At 44.2% G+C, this 17,016-nt stretch overlaps 1 protein-coding gene across 1 annotated transcript in view; it reads left to right on the top strand.

The window, feature by feature from the left end:
- Positions 1–8,806: 8,806 nt before the first annotated feature.
- Positions 8,807–17,016, top strand: part of CMIP (c-Maf inducing protein) — a gene marked incomplete at its 5' end in the record, with an annotated part of 132,711 nt that continues 124,501 nt past the window's right edge. Inside the window, 2 exons of the mRNA XM_084270299.1 lie at positions 8,807–9,103; positions 15,745–15,816. Of these exons, the coding sequence (XP_084126425.1) occupies positions 8,807–9,103; positions 15,745–15,816 (369 nt within the window). The remainder of the gene's footprint in view (positions 9,104–15,744; positions 15,817–17,016) is intronic.

Raw genomic sequence — 17,016 nt, 5'->3', positions numbered from 1 at the left:
CCCACATGCAGGATTTTTGCATTAAAAACTAATGCTGAGCTAACTGTAGGCTCCTTAGATTTCCTTGAACCATGAGATTCACCTGTATCTTCAGTGTGCTTATATTGAGTTGTAAGTTATATAGTATGAAGTCTCAACACGTTAAACCAGAACTATTCACACCTTTCTGCCCAGTGGCCCAGTCCCACTAACTTTACCCAACATTCTCTTTTTTTCCTCTTCCACTGTTAAAGTCTGGATAGTGTTTAGAACTGTGATGATTCTTGACTGCAGGACAAACAAGAGGCCAAACTCCAGCTGTCTGCGCTCACAAACAAGACCTGGCACACACATAATGCCTTTATTCTGCTGCTGTTGATAATGATAACCCAGCCCAGCTTCACACTGCCCACCATCCACTAAATGGTGCAGCTCCTCCCTTTCCTCCCATCACCTGTGTGGATGTGGTAAACAAAGGTAAATTGATATCTACATTGGTGCAATTTGCTCATGGAGTTAACCAATTAACAAGTTGTTTTGCAGTAACAGCTGTACCATCCCTAATGCTACTCTCAAGGTCTTACTAAAGGCTTTGAAAGCTGGTGCTAGATAGGTGTATTTTTCCTACAGTATCTTATGCTGTGTTTGTACTGTAAAATTTTCCATAGCATTAAAGAAAAGGGCAGTCAAGGTGTACTCTTTTAAATTATTTTTCATGTTATGGCAAAATAGCCTTAGGTATTGAAAGCCATACGTATAGGGGTGTGTGTGTATGTATGTATGTATATATATATATAAAAGAAAATCCCTCCATTTTGCAGTATTGTGGTAGCTCTAAAACTCTGATTTCTGTGCTCAGCCATGGACTTGGGTAGTATCAAAGCTATATGCGTGATTTTTGATTGTTTGCTTTTGTTTTCTTTTCCTGATTATGATGTGTGCTGCATTTCTACTAGGTATATGGCACAGTCTGTATTTGGTATCATCTTGCTCATGCATGTCAGCCAGGGACTGTCCCAAGCAAGTCACTGCCATTCTCTTATTTTCTGTTTCCTGTTGGATGGTAAAGCCTCCAAGGATATTATATTTCCAAGAAGTCAGCTGTGCTCAGCTGATGGACCAGTAGAAATGGTAAGGTTTATAATTAGCAAAGCTACCTGAACAATTAATTTCTTTAGTTGTACCTCGGAATCTATAAATCATGAGAGATAACTACGTTAAATGGATACTTCTTTCTGTCCTTTGTCTTTGTTTTCTTAGACTTCTTAGAGGCTGGTTGGCACAACAAAACCACAAGCATTGGATGGGAGTCCCTACTTTGCTTTGTAACCCTGCTCAAGGTAAGATAAGGTTAGGAAAGAACTGAGGACAAGTGGGAGAGTTTCAGCTACCTTCTGTGTAACATTGATTTGAAATTATTGTTTCACAGGAATTTAATACTGAAACCAATAATAAAGGGTATTTTATCTTCTCTTTCTTCCTCTATGACACCTCTTCACCAGAGAAGCCGTGGCTACTAATCCTGCTGATACTTGATGCTCTTTCCCATTCTGCCTTTTTTTCTCCCACTGGTCTTTCAAAAAATAATCCAAGTCTTTTAGCATTTCATGCATTTTTAATTTCACTTCCCCTGTGTGTTGGTTCAGTGAGTGAAGTTATACTTCCTTAATCTGTGGACTACCCTTTTCTTTCTTAGTTGTTCTTCCTCTGTTTTGGGGAAATTTAACCTTACTGTGACAGGCTCACAGCTCTGCATCATATCCCATTTCCCTTTGACTTTTAATGCTTATTTATGTTACAGTGATGTTTTATATGTGTTAGGAGCTAGAAGAGTGTTTTGGGCTGACAAGCACTCACAACTTGGAACGACTGGTAGGATGTGACCTATTGATGAAATAGGAAATATTAGCTGGGGGTGGAACAGCAGTGCAGACAGTCTAACGGAAATGGTGACTTTTCACTGCGTCCTGCCAAATTACAGTTTGATACATACACCTTGATGGCAGTAAGCACCAAAGGAAAAGGAGATGGCAGCCTGGTGTATTTTGTTGGGAATTCTTCTTTTTACAGGGCTTTTTCCACTCCTTGGTGTGGGGGAGGCCCTGGGAGAAGGTAGAGATTCTTAGGGAAGAAGTTTACCACATAGAGCTGCTGTCACTTAGGAGGATGAATGCAGGGGAAGGACAGCTGACACATTTGCTGCACTATCTGATCTGGTGCAGCAGAGCAGAAAAGAAATTTCAGGCTCTTCCCCATCTTCTTTGTATCTTTTGCTTAATTTCCTTCCTATCTACTTGTTTATTTTAGTTGCCTCTTTGCTTCTGTTTGTCCAATTCAGACTTAGAGCTGAGATTATAGACTTCAAACTTCCTCTTTCCACTTAAATAAATTCCTTCACCACAGCAACTCTGTTAATACTGCTTCTGTTCAGATGTATTTTATCTACTTGATTTAGTGCTTCATCCTTCTGATATCAGATCAGGTGAAAGTCAGACTGGAGTGCTGTTCAGATCAGCAGATGGCAGACTCCTTCTAGCAATTGATGCTACCAGCCTCATCCTACATCCCCCAACATCAGAACATCTGATGATGACAGGCAGAAAAAAGTATGATACCTGCATCATGCACTCAAAAGTGTGCATTATGTCAGTGAGGAATCAGAGACGTATTTGACACCAGAGTCTTTGTGACAATGCAGTTAGCCCTGTAGTGTAATGTGCATCACTTGGGAAAACAACACCTCAGTGGCTGCGTAAACCTGAGAACAGTGGAAATCTGAGTGTCAGAGATGACAGAGAATTACAAGTTCGCATCAGTCTGATTTCCCTCTTACTGCTCCACCTGTGAGGCATCCTCCAAACCAAAACTGATGTTAGGCTCAGGAGGAGTGGGTGGCAAAAAATTTTGGGAAAAGAAAGAGATGCTTGCAAATGCAATCTTAATTTTATGTGTGTGTGATCAGTGATGCCCTAATCAAGCCCTTCCTTCCCTTAGGGGCAGCTACAGAGCTGGGGTGGGTTTCTTTAATCTTTATTTAGTTAGGTTTTAAACGTCCATTACTCCTTTTGGGAAACAATTCTGTTTTACAAAGTTTTATGACTTGCTTAATCCTCTCAACACCACCGTGCTGATTAATTTAAACAAACTTCAAATGCAGGACTTCTAGCATTACTGATATGGCATCCCTTTTATGCTTTATATGTTTGCTTGAATGTGTTGTATTTCCTAGGTTCACCAAAGAATGGTTTAAAAGTATTTTTTAACAATACAGCATTGTTATGAAAATGAGCTGACTAGTGAGTCTGATAGCAGGAATTTGCTCTGAGTCAACAGTGGCAATTTGCAAGCATTGACTAATGAATTCCATAATCCACGCAGCACCTCTGTGAATAAGGGAAGAAAGCTCCATTATCTCTAATATGCATTGAGGATTCAAAGATGAGAAGGACAGCTGCTCTGTGAGAGTCTAAATGGATATTGAATACAAGTTGGGAATTCCTAGTACTTGCTTCTCTGCTTGGAAAAAACTGTATCTCACATCTCTGTACAGACAACTCTGAGGGACACAGCCTCCAACAGAAAAAATCAGTAAGAGACAATAAAAGGAGATTTTCCTCTTTGACTGGGGAAAGAGTTTGCCAAAACATCTGTTAATACTGTAACAGGTTCTGTAAAAGGAATAATTCAGATGTGGAGTAAGGGCTTGTTTTACTCCTTTTTCTTGTTTTCCCTTTGAAAGTGTACTACAGATCCAGCAAAGCCCCTCTGAGGACAGGGCTCTCTCCCCTATAAGCAGATGCCTCCACTGTTGAGGCATCTCAATATTCCTATCTGGCTCTAGCCACAGCTGCTCCATTACTCCCCTCATACAGTTTATCATACAATGCCACTGCATGGATTTACTCTCAAGTGAGGTGCCTCTAGGCATGTTTTTTTTCCTGCATAGGTTTTGGCATCTTGACTGTTTTCTCATGGGTTTTCTGAGCCTCCCCCCCTCCACTGCTATGCAACCTGTGTTATTAGCACTGAACACAACTCACAAATTACTGTCGTTGTTGCATTCAGAATATCACATTGGTTTTGTTTTAACATGTGGTTATAAGTGGGTGTTACCAAACTTCAGAAGGTATGTCAGGACAATGCTTTTGCTTTGGCATCCAGGAATGACCTCTGCAGAACACCTGATAGACTTGAGTGTAGAGTGGCAAGAGACCAAATTCTGGAAATGCACAAATTTTTTCTTAAGATTGGAGACCCAATGGGTTGTTGCAAGTGATTGTGTTTATGGGCCTTGCTGTTTTTACAGGCATATAACTGAGCAGGTGAATAATCTGAATACTATAAATCGCAACCAAATTAGTTTTGAGGAAGGGAAAATGTAAACCTATTTTTCTGTCACTGACCCAGAAGTCTGTACGCCTTAAACTGCATGGTGTGTATATCCCAGTTTTCCAGGCTATGGTGTTGTTCAGGAAGTGATGCTTCTGCTTACAGAGCCTGTTATGAAATGGCGTTGAATAATAAAAAAAGAGCAAGGTACAAAGAAGAGAAAATGAAAGGGCAGAGTTCAGTAGCCGGGCACAGGACTAGCAGGTGGAGCTGAGTTGTCCTCCTGCTACTGACCTCTCTTCTGGAGGAAACATCTTAACCTTTGCTGCTCCCCTGCCAGCCCCACTCTCATTTTTGGTCCAATTGCACTGACATTTCTGCAGAGCAGGACAAATTTCACTCTGACTCTCTCTTTCCCACTTCACATTTGACCTGTACCTACAAGTCCCTGACTTAAAATTGGTAGGGACTTGGTAGCAAGATCAATGATAATAAATTAACTATGCAGTTTTCATTTCCAAAGCCTGCATTTGTGTTCTAGCACTGAGGCATTTCATAGAAAACCTCACAAATTCTTGAATTATTCCAAACTGATTGCATGCCCATAAACACCTTGTGAGTAGGTAGAGGTATGTTTTCACTGATGTACTATTATGAATTATTTGCTCAGTGTTTATTATATGAAAAAAAATATTATGCCCCACTTTAATGATAATTTTCTAGTTGGATTTGCTTGTGAAAATTAGGTGCTGGGGAGAAAACTAAACCATACAGCAATCCCCCCCCAACCACCTTGAAATACTTCTAAGCATGTATACCTAAGATGTCTATTGGTCTGCATGGACCCAGAAGACTAGTCTGGAAAAATACAAAGCTGGGAATGCAATTCATCCAACTTCTGCTCAGTGTAATTTATAAGGGACTGGAGAAGGGGTGTTGGTTTTAATGTGTTCAGCCTGGGGTCACATACCAGTCGTTTACTGCAGGTTGGATGGCTAACGTGCATTTCAGCAAGCTGTGCAGCAAGCAGTGTGTTTCAATTTCACTTGTCTAGACAGAGTTTTTGGTTGCCCCACTCTGGCAGGCAATGTGAGATTTCATACCTTGATCTTATCATGCTGTGCTGAGTTTACTTCAGAGGGAACACCTGCAGCCTGAGAGGGTGGATTCAGCATGACTGCGAATGCAGAGCAGATCCATCTGAGGATTTGGACCTCTGTCCTTGTGTGCTGTGTTCTTGCAATAGCTCAATGGATTTCAACAGTAGATTTCCAGCGGAGGCTTGGATCCTTTCAGGGAACTCCTGGGTTGATCGCAGGATTGAGCAGCCTTGCTTTTTTGCTGCTTTCTGTGGAACATGAGAGGAAAACATCTGCTCTAATTTGCCACTTAATAACGCCAGGCTCCTCACTTATTGTCCTCCCATTTGCAAGCAGCTCTCAGAGATGACAACTGCAATCGGTTCAAAGCAGTGGTATGACCAGGTGGCTGGTTTGCACAAACTTGCACCAAAATTGTCACACTGGTTGCAGTTCTGAGTGAAATGTTGGTGCAGGTGAGTGTATGCGAGTAGTCCTACTATTGACACTATTATTGTTCGTACCGGAACAGTGCCTTGGGTCAAACAAGAACAGGTCTCCCTTGTACCAAGCACCCTAGGAACTCCTGGAAACAGACAGTTCCTGCAGTAAAAAGTTTAGATCTAAACAAAGCTGTCCTTTGAAAATTTGGTTTGCAAGGCGCTTTTTTTTTTTACCCCCCCAATTATTTTTATTGCAGATCCACACATATTTACAGGTATGAGTAGATCTGGTTTTATTTCAGTGCAAATGCATGCGTCATTCACCCCAGCAGTATATGGTGTACAAAGCTCTGTGGGAACCGCCTGTAATGTTTAGTGCATAATGACCAGTCAGTTTGTTTAAGTTCAGGAGGTAAGTAATTACCAGGGCTATGAGATACTGACAATTTGAACCTCTATAAAAGAGATTTTTGTCTTCCTGTTGGTTGTATTATTCATGTCATTAAATGAATGTCTGTCTTCTAACCCTTGCCAAATTGCGTAATTCTGTGCATCGTTCTATAACCTGATACTTAGGAGTACTACAGAGACTTCCTAGCTTTTTATAAATAATGTTGATGCTAACATGCAGCAAAAGTATCCCTCAGATTTGCTAGTAATTGATAGGTTACAAAAACCTTCCTCCTGAAAGTGTTTGAACAGCAATTCTCCTGTCAAATGCAAGCCTATTTCAACACAACAGCTCTATAATAACACACGTGATGGACATGCTCACAGTAATTGTGGTCCAGCCAGTCATGTATTGTCTTTGACAGCAGCCACTACAAAAGGCTTTATGGCAAAGGCTTCCAAACCCTTCCAGTAGAAGCTCGACTCCTCTCCACCAGATAATCTGTGCAACTTGTGAACATGTCAGATGACAGAGCTTTCTCTTGGGCAGGCTCACGACTGCGCTCGTAACTGCTGGCACCTCGCTTGGCATTGTGACCTCTCGAGAGCTATTGCACTAAATGTGGCCAGAAACCCAGACACAGGTACATGCTGTGAAATCATTGGCTCATCACAAAATAGACTGTTCCTTTCCCAAACTCACTCAATTTAAACTTCTAAGCACGAGGGTTTATACTTTCGCTGAATATTTTGCTAGCATGAACACAGCCCTGTGCATTCCTTCTGAACTGTGAACCTCTGCAATACCCCCCACAGTTCAATGGTGAAAAATAGAATTTTTTTGTTGGTCCTAATCCGGTTGTTCAAATGAGGAAATTGGAAAGGAGATCAGGGTTCTACCACCACCTTTTAAATTGCTTAAAAACCAAGTATGTGTGGTACTATTTCTCTTGACGTGGCATCCATATTGCGCACAGCATTACTGAGCTGTTAAGCAGTTTAGAGGTCTTAGTAGGGAGTTGTTAATTTTTTTTCCCAGTCCTTTTTTTCTTTTGTGTAAAGAATTCTTCTGCTTCATGGACAACCAGAGGTTACTTAGCATCCTGCTCAGAGGGGCACCAGCGAGGTGCCACTCTTCCTGGGCTTGAACGCCACCCCCTGCCATCCCCAGCTGGTGCTTCAGACGGGCGCAGCAGGTCCCTTACAAAGCCTGAGGGAAAAGAACCACCAGTGGGATCCACAACGACCAGGCATGGGGCTTCCCTCACCGTTTACCGCAGCGTTGGCACAAAATGCCGGAGTGAAGATGCTCAAGACTCAACCTGTAACACACCCTCAGCTCACGGCTTCCCTTCGCTTTCTTTCCCACGGGAGAGGCGGCCACCCGCTTCCCCCGGGCTCCTGTCAGCGCGGGGGCTGAGAGAAAGGGAGATTTACCTCACTACCACCCCCCCCCTTCATCGCGTTACACCCCGCAGTGCTGAGGGGTTTCCCCTCATGGCGGAGTTTACATGGCGCGGAGGGGCCTGAGAACAGCCTAGGCTTCCCCCCGCGGGTGCGCAGGTGTGCCTGCATACCTCCAGCCCTTCATGGGCGGCGCAGCCCCCTCGTTCCCCTTCAGACCCCGCCGAGAGACCAGGTCAGAAGGGGAATGTGGGGACAGCGCGGATCCCTCTGAGGCGAACCAGCGAAAAGGGGCGGTGGGAGGGGGGGGGGGGGAAGAGGGGAGGGGCGCAACGGCCGCGCGCGCGGCGCTTCCCGCGCACCTCGCGCGGCCGCCGCTGCCCCTCAGCGGCTCCGCGGCCATTGACGTCAGGGAGGGCGGCACATGACCCCCTTCGGAACCAATCGGCTGTTCCCGGAGCCGCTCCGGCGAGAGGCTGTCGGCAGCGCTCGCTCCTCTCGCCCGCCTCCTCCCGCGGCGGCGGCGGCGGCGCGCGTGGACACACACACACACGCGCGCGCACACACACATACACACACACCCCGAGCCCACACACACCCGCACCCACGGACGCACACACGCACCCACATACATGCACACGCGCGCCCGCCGCCGCACGCTTTCGCGCACACGCCCCGGGGGAAAGGAAGGAACCGCGGCCGGACGCCCCGCAGCCCCCGCCGCCGTCAGGAGCCCCCACCACCGTCGCCGCCGGCTTTTGTCTGCCGTCCCCGCCGGGAGCCGACCCTCCGCTCGGCCGGCGGCCGCCCGGGAGCATGGACGCGGCGCTGTGAGAGCTGCGAGGGGGACCCGCCGGGGGCGGATTTTGAAGTTTGAATAAGGATTTTTATCGTTTCCCTTTCCCCCTTCCCCTTCTCCCCCCTCCGGTGCGGTTCAGTCCCTTCCCCCATCTTCCCTGACAGGTCCCCCCCTCCTTTCGGCGGTTCTTTTTTTTTTTCTTTTTTCTTTTATTATTTTTTTTAATCCGCCGCGTGGGGTTGGATTCTTTTTCTTTTTTTTTTTATTTTTTTTTCCTCTTCATTATTTTTGATTTTATTTGGTATACTCGTCTCTACCGCCCGTAGAGACCGGTCTCCCCGGGCGGCCGCCGCTGAGCGCCACCCCCGACCCGCGGGGCTGCCATGGATCGCACCGGCGGCTCCGGCGGGGGCAGCGACCGCAGGCAGACCGAGGAGAGCAAGCCGCTGCTGGGCGAGATGTCCGCTCCCGAGGGGAATAAAATGGGTGCCGCGCCGTGCCGGAGAGCCCTGCTCCACTGCAACGGCATGAGGTACAAGCTGCTGCAGGAGGGGGACATCCAGGTGTGTGTCATCCGGCACCCCCGGACGTTTCTCAGCAAGATCCTCACCTCCAAGTTCCTGCGGCGGTGGGAACCGCACCACTTGACCCTGGCAGACAACAGCGTCGCCTCGGCCACGGTAAGAGCCCGGCCGGGCCCGTCGCCACCGCCGCGGGGGGCGGCCACAGCGCGGCCGCGGCCCCAGCGGCTTCCCCCGCCCCGCGGGGCATCGGCGGGGACAGACCCGCCGCGGGGCCGGGGTGGCCCGGAGGGGGTGGGGGCGTGTGTGTGTGTGAGGGGGGGGAATGCCTGCGCCTTTGTGCCGCGTCGCCTTGCTGTCGGCCCGTGCGGGGTCCGCCCGAGGGGGCCGGGGGTGCGGGGCGGCTGGGGGTGGTGGGGGGGCTCGGCTCCCGCGAATCCCGGAATGCCGCCGGGGATTTTATTTTCCTTCTTTGTAATCCTGGGGAGGGTGAAACTGTTAGTTTCGGTGGCGTTTTTCGAGCTAGTCTAGTTGTTGCTAGCGTTATTACCGCTATCACCGCTTCCCCCCTTTCTCCCCCTTTTTTTTTCTTTATTTTTCTTAAAAAAATAAAATTCCTCCCTCCCCGCCACGACACGAGGCCGCCTTACCGAGCCGCTTCTGCCCAGAAACCGAAGTCGGCAGAAATCTGCTGGCACATTGGGCAAGTTGGAGGTGAGGGGAGGCGGAGGATGCTTTTAATTCGAGAGCGAAGGCTCGGGGCTTTGCACGGTCTCCGCTCTGCTTTGTGTTAGGCCCGGTTTTGGGGCTCTGGTTTGGCGGTCACATACCCCAGCCACAGGGCAGTGTGATCGTGAAATACGGAGATTCCTTCAGGGTTTTTCTTCCTGGTGGAAAATGCTGCAAGAGGAAAATGCAAGGCGGTGGTATCGACGGTACAAAAGACCGATACGATCTTTAAAAATGTGATTTATGTTTACACCTACAACTTAAAATTTAATGGCCGGCGTTGTTGGAATACTCATCTCTAATATGTGATGTGGCTACACCCGAATTTTGCCTGATAATTCACGAAAGGTGCTTTACGCTGATTTTTAAATCATTCAGCGCTTCGACTGTGTCCTCTCTTGATTTATACGTAAACGTCTCCTTCTTCTCAATGGCTTCGCTCTGGCCTTCCCATAGGACACCGGTGATGTGAGCGAGCAGATCGGCTTTTGTGGAGATTCCTGTTCATGGTGTGTTTCAATGGGTTTCACCCAGTCCGTGCTGTACTCGCAGGTTGGGTTATTTCACACTTCTGTGCGCAGACACAAGGAGCGTGTGGAAATGTCTCGCAGCTCTGCTGTGGGGCTGTTCACGGCAGGTTTTCAGTGGGAGCTCCCTCCAGGTAGGCCAGCTGCCTATTCTCACGGAGCTCTTTTTTTCCTGCCACAATGACATCTCGGTTTACCATTTCCACCGGGCTGCTAAGGATGTTTCCAAGGGAATATTTTTCTTTCTCTGATAGAGCCACAGTGCAGAGGGAGAAGGAAGATTCAGTCGAGCGCGGCTGGGGAAAAAAAATAAATCCCACCCCAGAAAGACATGAGGAGTTTTCGCAATTCTTTTTGTTAAGATACCATCAGTGTAGAGGGGAAGTTGAGTATCAGTGGAGATGAGGCATTTTCCTGGCAGTATCCTTAGCTGATTATTTCTGAGCAGAGGAGGATACCGGTAGAGTGAGGCACGATCATGCTTCAGACGTTAATCTCTGCAGTGTGGCAATACCAGGCATGAAGTTGTGTTTGTACAAGAGACGTCAAACTCTGCTCGGTGGTAAAGCTGTCGCCAAAGAAATCATCACTGAGAAAATTTCTGAAGTCCTGTGGGGTTGTGCTTTAATTACCAGTGAGGTGTTCTCATTCCTAATTATTTTACATATATAAATAGCAGGAGGGTACTAAAACATGGTACGTACCATTGCAGGCTCCATTTTGTTAAGCAGCGCTCTTCGTGCTTCGTCTTGCGCCTTATCATTTTTTTCCAGTGCTAACTCACCAAGTAAATACCGTTGTTCACAGAAATATCTGTGCTTTATTATTTCAGGTAGTGTCTTCAGTTTCCAGGGAGTAATTAGGGCGCTAGGGTAAGATCCGTGTTCACTTGTTGCCTGAGTATATGGGTTCGTTTAGCAGGTATCTTTTGGGCATTGGTCCTGTGATACCTAGATTCTATTTGTTTATTTACTTATTTATTTATTTTTAGCTGAAAGGATGTGATTTAAGCAAAACGATGTGGTAGTTTAACCCCCACCTCCCACTGAAGTGGGCTATAGCACCAAAGCTTCCTGAAACTGTAGGTAGATATTTTACATACAGCTAATTTGGTTTTCAAGTGGTGTAGAAAAATACCCATACCATCCATTGAAAGTGAGCGTTGGGAGCACTCAACAACTCTGATAACAAGGTCATTTTTACACATAGGGCTTTCCACAGGCAAGGCGCTTTATGAGCAGCGACTAATTAATCTTCACATCATCCCTTTACAAATCCTCTGGCATGACGAGTTTTACTGCATTCTATATAACATGAATAAAATTGAGCAGGAAAATAACATCACTTTGTTTTGTATTTGAAAGCAAAAATTGTAATGACAGCTAAATCCAGACCTGGCAAATTACTTCCCTCAGTACGGTGGATAAGTTATTTTTTTTAATTCTAGGGAATTTCTGTCCTCTTTTTTTATCTCGTGACATGTATTTGAATTGAAGTCTTCTCCCCACAAGCTTTTACTTGCCAATGCCTAGGCTGCAATATAGGAGATAGCGTTAGCTTGTGTATGGATTATTCATCTGCATTTTTTTCCGGGTAGTCTACATCTAAGCCTGGATAACAAGACCCTGCCTACAAGTTTTTTGCGAGAGGTAACTACTTCTGTTGCTTAATAAGGCAGTTACGTGTTTTGTGCTGACAAGATAGCTTTTCCCAGCAGAAGCACTGTGCAAGAATGCAATGGAACGGGTGTTAAGGCCATCTTATTTTCAGCAAAATTTGGGGAGGGAGAAAATCAGGTTCTCTACCAAGTGCTTTTTCTGACATTATCAGAAGCTGCTGTTTGAATTGAATTACGTCCACTTTCCTGAAAAAAAGAGGAGTCATAATAATAGTATTCTGAATAAGTGTACGTACTCAGTTAGCAAATGGAAAGGTGTTAGCTTGCGGAGAGTCCCGCGATTGTAGGTGTTGGGACTTTATCTGATTTACGTCTTGTTTCCATTGTTTGCTTCGTGTTTCTTGTTTCTCAAAGAATAGGTTAAATATAGTACAGTTTCACCAGTACAGCTTCGCTTGCATCTTGTCCAGTCTTTCATTCTGGTTAAGGGTTTGGTTTTTGTTGACAGTTAATACAGATCTGTAACTTTTTTTTTTTTTAATGTAGATGTTAAAGCCCCAGTAGGAAATCCTGATACTTGCAAACTTTGTTTGCCAGACAACAGCTTGCCTGGGGATGAATCTGACTTTCTCCCCCATGAAAGGAATAATGTTTATTTTATAAACACCTACCACACTCAAATATAGTGCCATTACTAATTATTTTTTTTTAAAGTGAGCTCTGTCCTTGCACAGCTTGAAGGGCAGTCATATTAAAAACAAAGACAGGAATAATATCCAATTTAATATTCCTTGTGTGAATTTTTTTGTGTCTCTGTGTGCATGAAGAATAAACCTATGGTTATCTTCAGCAGGTTTGCATAAATTTAATTTTCATTAGTTTAAAGATTGCTGTTGCAGCTGCATTTCCATGTCTTTAATATCCTTGTCCCTTCGTGTCTCTGCCTTGCCTTTCTCCATTCTTGCTCTGATTGGAAATAGGAGTTAAAAGTACTGGGTTCCAAGGAATACTTGTGATACATGTGTATGTGCAGCAGACAGGGGAAGAATAAATAAGTGATTCATTTTTGCTGGCTAGGGATGACCTCTAATTCCCATCTGGGAAGATAAGACTTAATTGAAACCATGAAGTTATTCATTAATATCCCTGAAGGAGGTGGAAACTTTGGCTTTTCATGCCCATTTCACATTTCTTGGTTTTTGTCTTGGCAGGTAAGTCGAGTGTAATGTAATGTTACAGTCAAAGCTGGTGACAATCCTGAAATGATTTGAGTGACTTTTAAACTCTTTTCTTTACAGAAGTAATGTGCAAGGACAATAGTTTTATTGACAAGCTAGCTAATTGGAAATGTATTTGAAACAGGAACATAAGTGGATTAGGGAACTGCATTTATTTTTTCTTCTAGAGACAAGAACATACCCAATTAATATTAAATGAGGCAAGGCAGGATGGTCTGTTTCAGCGAGGAGAAGTGAAGTAGAAAATTGTCTTCTAATTGTTTTCTAAAATTCAACAATTCTGCTACTGCATGTGTTTCAGCATGCTATTACATGTCTTTCCTTCCTTCTTTTGGTAAAGATAGAGCAAAAATTCCTATCAAGCCGGACTCATTGTTTACTTTAGCACAGGTTCCCATTAGTTAGAAAAACATACTTTTTAAAATTAAATTTCCCTTGGAAAACAATTAGCTCAAGTGGGAAGTATTATGCAGAGCTCAGAAGTTTCAAAACAATCTTATACAAAGAATTTTTTTTAAGCTTTCCTGGAAGAAGAATATTGTAGCATTATCCAGACTCCAAGTAGAATGATTACAAATTACCAATAATAATAATAGTTGTGAAGTAAACAGCTTGTTCAGTAAGTCCTGTGCTATTGATAGGGCTCTCTGTGTGTCACTTAAAGCTAGCTTGATGGGTGTAACCATCATTGATTAAGTACATCATATGGTTACGTACAAATGCATAACAAAGCAATTTAAGATTAATTTTTAAAATCTGTTTATAACAATTGAAAGCTAAACTACTATTTAAAAAAAAATTGCCATTGTTTACTATGGCAAATGATTGGCTTTTTGGACAAGAAGTGGTACCTAAGAGTTTTGGCTGTATGTGCTTTTAACTATTCTGGGCTACTCTGTTGCTATCTGGTATTTTCTTCAGGTACCTCAGAGAAAGCATTGAATCTTTTAATTTGCATACAACCCATGATAATTTAGAACTCTCTGCAAATTGAGCACAAATTGCTCGGTGTTATCTGTGCTGTTGGAATTGAGGTTCGGTTTCAGAACAGAAGTGAAGGCAGGCGTGTGCCTGCATTAACAAACCCCACAGTTTTCTGAAGACTCTGATTTACTGGAATGTTACTCTGTTGTGACAAACTTGGTTTATTCCTATACCAGTTTGTAGCTCTGCGTAAGAAAACCTAACAAGATACTTCTTTAAAGTTGCTTAATGCCTATCAAACATACCTTTGAAAATACAGTTCCTACAGTGGTTAAAAGGCGCATATGTAAGTCAGTAGTGTTAAGGTACGTGTTTATATGTCACAGAGGTTATATAAAATATGAAAACAGAAGCTATATTCATTGATAGAGTGAGAACTCTTAAGGCTATTAGTGTTAACACCCTGCCAGTAAATTTTACATGTTTAGGAGCATAAATAAAAAGGATACTCAGAAACACTTTTGCCCCGTTTCTTGTTTTGTCCAAGGAGTAAAGATGTGGTAGCCACTATGTGGTGCTAATAGTTCCCCTGAGGAAGCTTGTAAACTGCCTCTGTCCTCAGTGGGGACCTGATCCTGTATCAGAGTAGGGACTGGAGGCCTTCAGCATCCCTCACCGGGTTGAGCTCATCTGTATTGTATTTTATTTGTAGCTAGTGATGGGAAGAGTCTGCTAGATCATCCAAGCCAGGGTGTGGTGTTTCTAGGAGAGGATGTACTGGCTGGAGAGATTGTGGCTGCCCCATCATTGGCATCATTCAAGGTGGGGTTGGATGGGACTTTGAGCAACCTTATCTAGTGAGACATGTCCCTGCCTGTGGATGATCCTTTAAAGGCCCCATCTGACCCAAACCGTTTTATGATTCCATGAAGCACATAAAGGACATTTAGTTTTTCAGAGGTGAAAGGTGAAGTTGACAGTCCCACCCACATCAGTGTTCCAGTTGGTGTGGCTTAGGTTTGCATTGCTGGCAGGGCTGGGAGAACAGAGGCTGAAGCCTTGCTCCCTCCGAAATCATTGACAAAGCTGTGTACACTTTTTGAGGAGGAAGGTGGTAGGTTTAGTACACAGAGAGGAGTGATGTCTTTCGAACTCTTTAATTTATTGCATATAGTTTGTTTATACTTAGAAAGTTCCTAAATAACAGGTGGGTTTTAATGTGATACAGGAAAGTGGCATCTCTCATTTCCCTCTATGTTAATAAGTGTGGCTGGACTAACAGGGTTTTACTTATCTCTCCACATAGGATTTATGAAAGAAGAGACCTACCTCAAATAGTTCAAGCCTTGTGGAGTCTTTAGAAGTAATTACATTGTGGGTTGTATGAGTAGATTGTGGCTTGTTTATTAGTGTTTTGAGCAGTGCTAGTTGCATCAGTTTTCTTCTGTATCTGCATGTGCTTATAGATACGTAGTGCTTAATTCCAGAAACAATTGTGTGTTTGAAGATGATTGATAGTTTAGAATATATAATCCCTGTAGAGCACCTGTGTTTGTATGTGCCCTCAATAAAATAACTTTTTTGTGTCAATGGCTGTAATGTTGTCCTAGGTAGTCCTGGCCTGTGCCAATCATTTCTGCATCTCTGCCATATCCCTTCACTCTGTCTTTTCTACATGCTCAACAGTTTGCAGAAAATCTGTGTGAACTGGCTGGTGAACACTGTATATCTGTTTGATCCTTTTGTAAATTTGTTGTCTTCTAGCTGGATGAGGGAACTGATCTGTTTCAGCTTATAGTCCGCCAGACTGTGGAGGAAGAAGAGAGGGGAAACATGGTAGGCTGGAATTGCTGCCAAAAAAAAAAAAAAAAGAAAAGTATTATTAAATCCTTGCGTAAAATTTTCCTGTTTTGCACAATATTTAAGAATAGAGGGGCAATACCAGGAAAGGGAAGAGACAATTGAAAAGCATACATTATAACCAAGCACGTCAGTGGTGAGCGAAGTTTTAGCTCTTGTGGTTGTGGAAGAAAACACAAAGAAGTCCGAACCAGATGCTAAATTAAAAGGTCTTCATGTCATAGGCTTAAGAATTAGGAGAATTTAACTATACTCTCTAGGTTTTGGAGGAGGGGGTCTTGTTTCAGGGTTTGTGGACATTTGATGTTACCAGTACTGGCATTTCCAGTACTTGAAGTGATTTCTTGACTTTGTCTCTTGGGCTGTCCCATGAGTGACAGGACAGGACCAATAGAGTAGGAAATAGGAAAGCAGGTAACATGCCAGGCTGCAGACTGTGGTGTCCAGGGTATGAGTTCATGGTGAAGGCTGTTTCCTTCTACTTTAATGGAGTTCTCAGTATGTTTTAAAATAATTTCAAGTCTTTTTCCTTTTCTTTAGAAACGTAGAAAAAAGAGTGTCTTGTTTCTGAATTTGAGCATGTCTATTTGATGAGCTCGATTAGTACCAGGCACACAAGAAGCTCGTTGCAGTGACTAAAATCTGAACTGGAAGTACACCCGGTCACGTACATTCTTGGTCTCGCTCTGTTGAAATCAGTAGGGTAATTTGAGGAGGGGGATTACCATTCATTGCTTGTAGTGTGAATGGCAGGATGTGCTGTTCAGAAAGCCAGAAAGGTTCAGCGAAAGATCACCGTGCAGCTTTCAGGTTGACTGCTGCTTGCGGGGAGATAGCTGAATCTGCTCTTAGACTTGTATCAGTAGAACCCCGATTTGTTTTTCTTTGTTTGGCAGATAAGGTGCAGCTGACATGAGAGTCTTTTATGAGCAAAAGGCTTGCTGGAAATTTCCCTGTTAGGCAAAACTGGTACTGTAGAAGCTGTTGTTCTTCTGCCTGTTTTATGCCAGCATTTAGACATCACTGTCCTGGTGGCAAGTTTGTGACGCTACTTTCTTCCATAGGGAAAGCCTCTGAGGGGCTGAGGGCAGGGAACCTGATGGAATGCGACCACCACACTCTTGATAGCCCTGGCAAGGACAGCAATGGACATAGTTGAGATGTGAAAGCCCATGG

The sequence above is a fragment of the Gallinula chloropus genome (assembly GCF_964237585.1).
Source record: "Gallinula chloropus genome assembly, chromosome: 13".
NCBI classification, from domain to species: Eukaryota; Metazoa; Chordata; class Aves; order Gruiformes; family Rallidae; genus Gallinula; species Gallinula chloropus.
The sequence above is the reverse complement of the archived record's forward strand: the minus strand, read 5'-3'. Positions and strand labels throughout refer to the sequence as shown.